General features: G+C 41.1%; 1 protein-coding gene across 6 annotated transcripts in view; it reads right to left on the bottom strand.

The window, feature by feature from the left end:
- Window positions 1-1959: 1959 nt before the first annotated feature.
- Window positions 1960-11059, bottom strand: part of IFT56 (intraflagellar transport 56) — a 60618-nt gene continuing 51518 nt past the window's right edge. For 5 of the 6 annotated variants that reach the window (XM_053256176.1, XM_053256175.1, XM_053256178.1 and 2 more), the window contains 3 exons: window positions 5503-5609; window positions 3159-3292; window positions 1960-2268 (listed from right to left, as the gene is read on the bottom strand). In XM_053256176.1, coding sequence (XP_053112151.1) covers window positions 2157-2268; window positions 3159-3292; window positions 5503-5609 — 353 coding nt within the window. In that variant the 3' untranslated portion in view covers window positions 1960-2156. Of the gene's footprint in view, window positions 2269-3158; window positions 3293-3334; window positions 4384-5502; window positions 5610-11059 lie in introns of those variants that run through there. The other variant, XM_053256177.1, reaches the window with a different exon arrangement.

The following is an 11059-nucleotide window of genomic DNA, read 5'->3' as shown; positions in this document are numbered from 1 at the left end:
CCCTGGTGCCTCCTCGGACCAGAAGTGCCTGGTGTGCAGGTCATGCATGTCCCACACGCACACCAGGCACTACCAGCCACATCCGGCAAGCGCTTGTTCCATGCACACCACTGCACTAAACATGTGCTTGGATCTGGGATACAAACATGCAAATCTATGCCCAAGTCGAACACCAAAACATGAATCTATCGACTTGTAAACCCACTGAACAAAAGACTGAAATGGCTTGGTCGAAGTGTACATGAAGTGTTTGAATGGGTGAACTTAAAGCTCATCTGCCAACTGGGATGTTTCCAGGTGGAGAGAGATATGGGTCTTTTGAATTTTAACAACTTCACCTCCTGGTCTTCGCCAAATCATTAGCATGTTGATGGTGGGCTGGTTGTACGCCATGCTTATCCAAGTTCCTAAGATGATTAGTGAAGCTACTTCTCTTTTACAAGAAGAGAGTTAATTATTTTTACCTTGTGAAGGTCTCTTTGACCCAAGGTCTACTTTGCTAGCTTTCCTTCTCTTTTGAAAGAGAGGCTATAGGGATAACTCCCTACAGTTGCTTGTTATTCTGACTTTGGGTAGCATTGCCCCATGTTTGCTTGTGCTAAGTGACCAAATTGCATAGTTTGCCAAATATGGGCATGTGGAGAGTTCACCATCTCATGAGTTGAGGTGTCCAAGAAAGAGGCTGTGAGCCCACAGCTCCAAATCACATAGAGGAGTGCTGATTGCAGCCCCAAAATAAGCTGTTCTGGCAATAGAACCTTCTGCTATATTAGTACAATATTTTTTATAATTATATACACAACTTGGAAAATGAATGTATATATTTATTTCTCCTAGGTGTACCCGTCGCTAATCCCAGGTGTGGCAGCTCTCGTGAGAGCAGCTGCCTAGGGGATAGCAACAGGGAGACAATAGCGGCGGCAGATGGTCGGTCAGAGGCGGGAACCAGCCAGCGGGAACAGGAGGCAACGGTGGTGGGCCGGCCCGGGCCAGCCAGCGGGAAAAGGAGATGGTGGCAGCCCAGCCCAGCCCAGCCAGCAGGAATAGGGGGCAGCGGCAGGGTGGCCTGGCCCGGCCACTGGGAGGAGGCGGCGGTGGGCCAGCCTGGTTCACTGTATTTTCATAAGGAACCAAAATACATAATGAATTATTTACTTTTATAAATAGTTTTATTTCTTTGAGTTTTAATCCTGCTCAAGCATGAAAGCCTGGAGCACATTACAAGCATTTTTTAAAAAAATTCAACAGCATAAAAATAATTTTGAACTATCTACATAAAAACTGTACAAGTGTGTACTAAATATTCTATAGTGTTTTTCAGTTTATGTTCTTCTGCCTCTTCACTATCTCACTTCCTTTAGGAGTTAAATTATATAATATCTAAAAGTAATTCATCTTTTCTCTCAAAAAACTAACAAGCATTTACAAAGCCAAGGCAGAGCAACACAGAAGCACAGTAACTGTAGTAAATCTGACCCAGAAGTCATCAAATGACATGTTTTAGTAAGAAGGCAAAGCCTTGTGCAACCAGAGGAAGAAGTAAAGAGTTTATAAAACAACCAGACATGGACTAGTCTCAGTATAAGTTCATTTTCAGTGTACTTTGAACCACAGAAATTAAGAGCACATATGTTAGGTCACAGTCTTCTTGCCATGTGCTCCAGTGTTTTGTTAAGATTCAGAAAAATATTCCAAGAGGTTTTCTGTAAAATCCTAAATGTAGTCCTTGAGTTCATTTTATGAACTCTGCTGTGAGGTCTGGTAGAAAAGGAGTTTGGGGCTTGTTTGCACAACTGTCCTCAGAAGTGTCTCACTAGTACAAGTATTGCTGAAATGCACCCAGCTGCAACAACTTGGTGAGACTTGAGAGCTGAAGCCAATATAAATAACTGAATGCTGGGAATGGTTAAAGTAAAATAGAATCCAAGATGTGCAACAAATTCACAAGACACTCATAAATACATGGCATTCAGACAGCTTTAATTAAAAAATAATCATTAATCTAAAAAATATAAACAACTTAAGGTTTTTGTATTGTTATATTTTACATAATGCTGGCATCAGACTGGAACACTTCTCATGATTCCAACCTGGCACAGGGTGATTTTCACATTCTCGTGAGGAGATGCTAGCTAACTCCTCTTGGTGAGACTGTTTTAGACAGGGACTCTGTTTTCCTTGGCCCACTTTTTCATGATCCGGACAATGTACTCCACTTGTGGATTACCAGTACTTCTCAGGAGATGCAGCACCTCTCTTAAAGTATCCCTTGAGAGTGAAAAGTAAATAAATAAATTAATTAAAAGAAACTAGACCAAACTATATCCAACTTTCAGCCAAAATTATGATACAGAAGAGCATGAGCGCTCCTGCTAGACTCTTCCCTCCCTCCTCCATCCAGATTGATGGCCAAGTAAGCCCTTGCATTGTCAACAGTCTGAAGGAAGGAAAAAGAAAGGCTTCCTGAAGGACTTATATGTGAAACTGGTTCTGTTGGACCGCTTAGCAGCGTTCAGTACTACCGACCATGGTATCCTGGACTGCCTCTTGAGTATAGGGATTGGAGGTACTACTTTGGAGTGACTTCAATTCTTTCTTGGGGGGCGGTGGTTCCAACTAGTTCTGGATGGGGTTGCACTTCCCTTGAAGGAGGAGGGGTGCAGCTTGGAGGTATTGCTGGACCTGGTTCTGCTTTTGGAAGCTTAGGTGGAGGTGGTGGCCAGGAGTGCCTTTGCACGGCTTCAGCTAGTGCACCAGATGTGTCCCTTTCTCAAGAAGGCAGATCTAGCCACAGTTACCCATGCCATAATCACATCATAGCTAAGAACTGCCACTTTTTTTCTATTGCCTTAATCAAAATTATACTTAAGCTGATCCTGAATGCAGCAGTGCTTTCAGAAACAGATATGAAAGTTTGCTCATTCACAGCTCAAAAATCTCCTATATTTCTCAGCAATCCTTCCCTTTACTTAAATTATATTTTTGAAGCCTATAAAACTTCAATTCAAAACCAGTTATCAGGATCTGTGAACTGAAGTGGGCTTCCTCCTTCCCCTATGGAAGAAGCATGCTTTTTTCTATTAGCATCAGTGAACATAAGTGAATAGGACGTTCATCCCAAGGAAGTCTAAAAGTGGGAAGAAATTGAATACACATACTTAGGTTCTCTGCCAGCTACAATCATCTGGAAGATACCCACACAGGCACCCCTTTTGCCTTCCCAGTATTCAGGATTGGGATCCAGTCTTTCCAGGACATCAAAAGCTTTGGCAGAATAATAGAACTGGCCCATCTGTGTAGGAGAGAAAGTTACATGCCTGAGGCACCAAGAATGCATAATAAAAGAATACACAAGTCACTCATAAAAAGAAAAAGTCACCGCGGGGGGGGGGGGGGCGCAGCTGGCTAATGGAAGTTTTCTGATGTCTTGCTTATCTACAATAATGGGTCTACTTTAAAATGCCACTTTAAATCAAGGCTTAAATCATGTAGAAAAGAACAAAATGCCTTTGTCAGTTCCATGTACACAGTTCTAAACATTCCTCTAGGTTGTTACTCATCAATATTGTTACACATTAGTATTATTATTGATTATAATACAGCAAAGCTTTCTTGAAAATACCATTAATTTTAAAATATATATTTTTATCCTGTCTTTTCATCCCATCACTGGGATGTCCAAAGCAGCTAACATCAATAAGCTAAAATACCATGCAGTTTTTGAAGAACACCATGAAGAACTGACTGCTTAAGAATCATTTCTCTTTTTATATATTGTTTAGTCTATGGGGTTAGTGAGTTAAAGCATGACAACGGTTGCCAGGAGTTCCATATATGTGTGAGAGTGTGTTCTTAAGTCAGTTTGAGATTAACTGCCAAGGAAGAGGCTGGCAAAAAGGGACAGATGGAAGGACAGAAAGACAAGTATAACTGGTTGTGCTTTGAACTGTATTTCTCTTGGAAAGGACCATAGATTATTTTGTTGATGAATCAATATTTATGTTTATGAAACAATAAATACTCTATTTTAAAAACATTTGGAAGCTCTCTGTTGGAGTAACACAAACACCCCATGCCTAAAGCATTCCTCTGCTAACAAGGGCAATAGATCTTATAGGAAAGGACTACTGAAGATAAATGGTGGCAGTGGATACAGGAACCACCACAAAACACAAAGAAAATACAATCGATAAAACGAAATATAAATAGCAGGAGAATAAACATTCAGGACCCAGTCAGTTTTTGCTTTGCATCAGAGGGGGAGCCAAGTAGATCATCTGGGTCCCACAGCCTGGGCATCACTACACAGAAGACAGTCCAACATATTCAGCAGCCACACCTCCAAAAGGCAGTGAGTCAAGAAGCAGAAACTCTCCTGATGACCTAATGGATGAGCAGGTTCATGTGGGAAGAACTAGTCTCAATTAAGGTATTTCCTTACATTTAACTTGAGATGCTTATCTTAGGATATTATCTACAACTAGTGAAGCATCTTACTGAATAAGGGCTGTTTCCTAATGGATACAGTTATGGATGTTTCTGGAATCTTTGAACTAAAGGTTACATTCACATTCAGAATAGCAATTAAGTGTAGCATAGAGCTGATATTCTTAAATACATGTTTGAAAAAAACACATTTGAAACCTTGTTTTCTGCTACAAAGCCAACCTACATGTTGGCAGAGAGTCTCAAATACAAAATGAGGGACATTTAATCTCAGCTCCTGGCAGTCAAAAGCAGGAAGGCAATACATCTCTCCATTGTGAGTATGTTTCTTGTTGTAAGATATTTATACATATTTACATATTTACCTGAGAGTAATACATATTTATACATATTATACATTATACATATTTACACATTATACATATTTACCTGAGAGTAATACATATACTTATACATATTTACCTGAGAGTAAGACCCACTGAATTCAGTGGGATTTACTTCCAAGTAGACAGTGAATGCACTGTTAAAATCTCTCAACATCTCCCAGAGACTGTCATTTAGGCTTAGGTTGCAAGAATGCAAGACTTGTGCTTGAGTTAAGGTCAAATGAGGTGAATGAACCAACTTGCCAATTAGGCATGAAGTAAATGAATTCAGGCTCACCCTCTAGCTAAGATGCGTCCTGTAATAACAGACAAAGATCTCTGGGGAGTCATCAGTTTTTCCCTAGTCTCAACAAGCGGTTTACCACCTGTTATTTATTGTGGAATATAAATTGCAGAGGGTGTACCAAGAATCGCATTCTAGGCCATAAAATTCTGAAGTGATATCAGAAAGGATTGTTTTAATTTCAATGCGTGTGCTTTATAAAACTAGATCATAAGCTAGGGAAAATGCAGATCTTTTTTGGCTTGCCGACTTTTCTATTCTTCACTACCCATGGAGTGACATGAGTAGCAGTAATGGATGGCAAACTGTTTGTAAAGAAATAGGTAAGAGTCCTTTGCAGGGAGGATCTGTAACAAGTACTAACAATGAGGAAGGGAGGAGACTCACTTTGTAGCAGTCATTTGCAATTAGCTGCAAAAGGCTAAAGGACTCTCCTGAGGTTTCCATCTTCAGGTACAGCTCCCAGGCTAATCGTGGTTTCTTATTCATAATGTCTACAATTGAGAAAGAGACATGTCGTAACACAGTGCTTTCTAAAACCTGGGTAAGCATTCTAACCAGCAGTACACCTTTTACATTTCTACATTCTAACCAGCAGTACAGCTTTCTTTCTTACAATTCAGAAGCAATGAAACCACACCCATCACCACCTACAGTTCAAAGAGTAACATTATAATATCAATCTGGGGGGTGGGGAATCACATGCATGCATCATGTGCCATTTTATGTTTGCATAAATGTTAGCACTGAGCTTCCACGGAACTCATTCCACTGATCTCTCCATTCTGCCTCAAACAGAGAGGATTAAAAGAATTTTTTTTTGGAGGGGGAGGAGTGCTTTTATCTTGTAAGAGAACCATTTGTTCTGCACTAAGGATTAAAATAGTCTACAACCATGAGATATAGATCCTATGAGGAAATGTCCATGAACTCCAGACGGTAGAAGTATGATGGCAGCTTTCAATTTGAGCACATGGAAGTTCCCACATTGTGGGAGGCTGACCGCCTGAACAGACCCTACAATATCGGACCCATGAGAATTAGTAACTGTCCTCTGTCTACCACTGCCCTTTTTTGTTCCTCTCACTATACCCAGTGTGGCACAGTGGTATCCACTACGCCACACATTGAAAGTGTCAATTCAGTGTGTGGCAGCTGTTAAAAAGGCCAATTCCATGCTAGGGATCATTAGGAAGGAGACTGAAAATTAAAATGCTAATACTGTAATGCCCTTGTATAAATCTATGGTGTGGTCACATCTGGAGTACTATGTACAGTTTTGGTCATCGTATTTTAAGAAGGATATTGTAGAACTGGAAGAGGTGCAGAAGAGGGCAACCAAGATGATAAACAGCCTGGAGCACCTTCCTTATGAGGCCAGGCATCGGGGACTTTTTAGTCTGGAAAAGAGGAGACTAAGGGGAGACATGATCGAGGTGTATAACATTTTGTATGGAGTGGAGAGAGTGGACAGAGAGAAATTTTTCTCCCTCTCTCACAACATTAGAACCAGGGGTCATCCCATGAAACTGAAGGTTGGGAAATTTAGGACCCACAAGAGGAAATACTTCTTCACACAGCACATAATTAATCTATCTAATTATTTGCCATGAGATGTGGTGATGGCCATCAACTTGGACAGCTTTAAAAAGGAGCTTAGACAAATTCATGGAGAACAGGTCTATCAGTGGCTACTAGGCTGGTGGCTGTGGGCCACCTCCAGCCTCAGAGGCATGATGCCTCTCATAGGAAGATGCCATATGCTGAGTCAGACCATTGGTCTATCTAGCTCATATTGTCTTCACAAACTGGCAGCGGCTTCTCCAAGGTTGCAGACAAGAGTCTCTCTGAGCCCTATCTTGGAGAAACCAGGGAGGGAACTTAAAACCTTCTGCTCTTCCCAGAGCGGCTCCATCCCCCAGGACTGCAAAAGGAGCATCTTACAGTGCTCACACGTGGTCTCCCATTCAAATGCAACCAGGGCAGATTCTGCTTAGCTAATGGGACAAGTCATGCTTGCTACCACAAGACCAGCTCTCCTCTCAATACCAGCTGCCAGGGAGCAACAGCAGGAGAGAGGGCATGCCCTCACCTCTTGCCTGTGGGCCCACCAGAGGCATCTGGTGGGCCACTGTGTGAAACAGGATGCTTAATTAGATTGGCCTTGGGCCTGATCCAGCAGTTCTTGTGGCTAGAGTGTTATTTTTTAAACTAGGCAGTGGGACAGTTGGTACACTAGCAAAATCTGCAACCTGTCCCTATTACCCAGCATCAGGCACAAAGGTACAAATACTCAAAACCTGTTCCCAACCAGATAGGAGTTGTGGCTAAGAGATGGAATCCTTACAGGCCACAGCAACATCCCTTCCCAGCCCTCCAGCCTATGTTGGCACTTCACTGAATACCTAGGAGGGCAAAGTTGCAAGAGAACAACTATTCCCAGCTCACCCACCAGGTTTTAGTAATATATGACAGGGATCCAGGACCAAGGCCTGGATAACCAAAGTCTTATTCTGGACTAAAGTAGCATGAAACAGCAGTTTGTTGGTTGGAGAAGGGACTGCAAAAAGAAGATAGTTTTAATATAACTAGCCCCCTTTCCCACAAAAGGCTTGTCCAACCTTTGCTACTATATCTATCCTTGCCCCAAACTACTGGAACTGCAATACCTTCTCCCTTTTTATCGTTGAATTTAGAAATCCCTTCACACAGCATCAAAACTGCTCAGGCACACCAACAGTGTCCCTACAAGAGTATCAGGGGTGTGCACAGACCATTTCCCACGGTTTGGTCCAAATTTGGTTCCGCATGTGCGGAGGCCAGGTAAGTGAGTGCTGGGTCGGAAGCCAGGCCACCAGGGGGAGAGCTGCTGTGGCTGCAGCTTCCAGGAGTGGTATCAGACCTGTAAGCTGCCAGCACCTTCTCAATTACTCTTTAAGATGCCTCTTTCTCACCATATCCCTGACGCCACCTGCCCTCACTGGCTGCCTTAAGCTTTATCCCCTTTATAACAAGCAACGTTTTAGATACACATAGCCACTCGAACCAGCAAACCAGTCAGAGATCTATTGGGGTGACCAACTGGGCTGGATTCAGTTCGATCTCTGACTGGTCCACGTTTCCTGAAGGCCAGTCCAGTTTGCGACTGAACTGCAGAGCCGGCCTGGTTTGCAGCAGACCAGTTCACTATCAAACCATTCATGAACACTCTAGTATCAGTGGGACAGAGATAATTATTGCAAAGCAGAAGGATTAAAAACAAAGCAAAGCCTACGAGACAGTATCAGAGATGAGGAAATAAAACAATGCATGGACATGATGGCCCAACCAGACAAAATAATCTGTATCAAATGTTTGTGTTGCTGGCAATTCAACCTTCATTCAACCAGGATCCTATGCAGACAACTAACCAACCTTGCTCTTACCTAGGAGTCCAGGCATGATGGATGAGGAAGGGGAATTCAATATTTTACTATCGAGTCTATTCTGGTTTACAAAAGTTGCTATCACTCAATTGTTTCTTTCATCCAAATTGGTTAGAATCAGGGAAAAGAAAGAAGACTTCACATCTGCCTTTGGGGAACAGCAGTACCACAGTAGACTGCTGTTATACTACTGCTGTACTACTATACTGTGGAAACAAAATACTGCACATTGAAAGAGAAGGTGAGGAATGAGCAATAGTGGCATGCTTCCTCTTTGGGGACTATGTGGAATAATTTAGATATTCATATTAAAAGGGAACTCTGAGAAACAGTTCATTTACCCCACTGAGTTATCAGGAAAGAAACTATGCAAAATTCACAAACCACTTAGTATTGCTGTTTGTTCTCTCAGCAGCTTTAAACTATAAAGTCTGAAAGTCAGAGCCAGTTCAAAGCCAGCTATGTTAAATAGCTGCTTGTGCATGAATGAGCATTTTAACACTATAGTCCCAGTGCTCCTGGCTAAGAGAAGCCACCACTCCAACTTCCGCATGTACACTTAAATTGAGATGAACGGGTTTTAAACGTGTGTGTGTTTTTTAAACCAAGTTATTTTTTTTAAATATTTGTGAACCACCTAGAGCCATCTGGGTGAAGTGGTATAGAAACAAACCTACATATATATGAGTAGAGCACTTGGGTGAGCAGTTTTGTGTAAATGAGCTGGTAGATATAAAGTGGTTACAAATAACTCTACTTTTCAGACTGAAAGCTGTTGACAGAATATCTGTTAAGTGACTGCATTTAATTTCTTTGGTCCTTCTATTTAGTAGTAAGTATGCTGATTTTATTCATAGTTTTCACCTTTTAATTACAGGAAGATGCAAAAGCCAAATCCACAGTATAAATGTAGCACATTAGATTAGTGCTACTCTCACCAGGTTTTCTTATATGTAACCTGTGCACTTTCCCTGGGTGATCCAATCCTTGTGAATGAAGTACAACAGCCATGTCAGAGAAGGATAAGGATATACATGTTAATCTGGATTATTTATAACCCTTTTACAGAGGTCTGCCTGCCTGAATCAGTGGCAGGCAGCTACATTCTGTTCCTCATTGCCGATTCTAGACACTTCCAGATGCATATGAGTAATCCCAAACATGTCTCTTCCTGCTGGCAAGTCCAGGCATACCTCTTCCTGTGCTCTGGATGGGAATGTGTACCTTAGGTCATCCTTAACTTTTGGATGATTGGGATACAATGATGGGCTGTTTCTGGCTGCTCATTGTTATGGATGCCCTCAAAGGCAACATCCAACAGAAGAACCAATCTAGGCTCTCCATGCCTATTGTTGCACTTTAATTGGTAAAACCCTTGCTAACTGGTGATTCTCTTCTGTTTAGCAGGAGGACAGCCACTGTCCCTAACCAACACTAGCAAAGTATCCCTCTAGTGGCTGTTGTCTGCTTTATGTTTCTTTTTAGATTGGGAGCCCTTGGGGTACAGAGAACCATTTTATTTATTTTTCTTTCTATGTAAACCATTTTGAGAAACCTTTGTTGAAAAGTGGTGTATAAATATTTGTAGTAGTTACAGTTAACTCCATAGCTGTGTCAAAACAGAGCCAAGTTTTGCAAGCTCTCTTTAGTTAGCAAGAATCATGCTGGCTGAATGCCATGCTGTATCTTTTGTCAAGGTGGTTTGAGAGGAGACTTTCTAATCCCCAAGTATATCATCATATCTGGCATCAATAGATAATAAGGTCTTCAGACTGCTCTTCATAGATATAATTAAGGCAGAACTAGTGCTGGGTGTATACAACTATGTTTTGATGTTTAATTACTGCATAGTTGTTTCAACAGTAGTTTCCCCCAAAGAACTTTACCAGTTGCTAAATTTTTGTAAGTAATATAAAGACACCACCTATTCCCCAAGAAGAAACTCCCAGGGCTGATTCACATGATCAAAATGATGTCTGCTTACCAGCAAATCAGAGATCTCCAAGCTGTACACTCTCCTACAGAGCATGTTGTGTGAACTCAGACATTTTTGTCCATACCAGATCTGCATGCAAAATCCCAACATTTAATCAGGATCAACCTTAACCTAAGATTAACAATCTCAGTTAAATGTTGATCAGTAGCAGTACAGATTTGGAACTGGCAAAGAAATCTCCCGGCTGGCATCCGCTCCTTAGCTTCCACCACAGTTTTTAGAAAACGTGGTTCTTCAACTAGGCTTTTAAATGAGATTAGTTTTTACTTCTGCTGATCTGTGTTTTATGTATTATTTTTTAATATAGGTTTTAAAATATATTTTTATGTTTATATTAATAGCTGAACTTTTTGTATTTTAATTGTGTATTGTTTTAATTATACTGTAAATATACTGTAAATCACTTTGAGATTTTAATGAAAAGTGGTACATAAATTGAGCAATACATAAATGAATCATACATTCATATGTATGATTCATACATACATTCATTCACTAACTCCATTCCATGGAGATCTCACAC

This window comes from Hemicordylus capensis, chromosome 5 (assembly GCF_027244095.1).
Source record: "Hemicordylus capensis ecotype Gifberg chromosome 5, rHemCap1.1.pri, whole genome shotgun sequence".
In the NCBI taxonomy this organism is placed as follows: domain Eukaryota; kingdom Metazoa; phylum Chordata; class Lepidosauria; order Squamata; family Cordylidae; genus Hemicordylus; species Hemicordylus capensis.
This window is presented reverse-complemented; position numbering and strand designations above follow the sequence as displayed.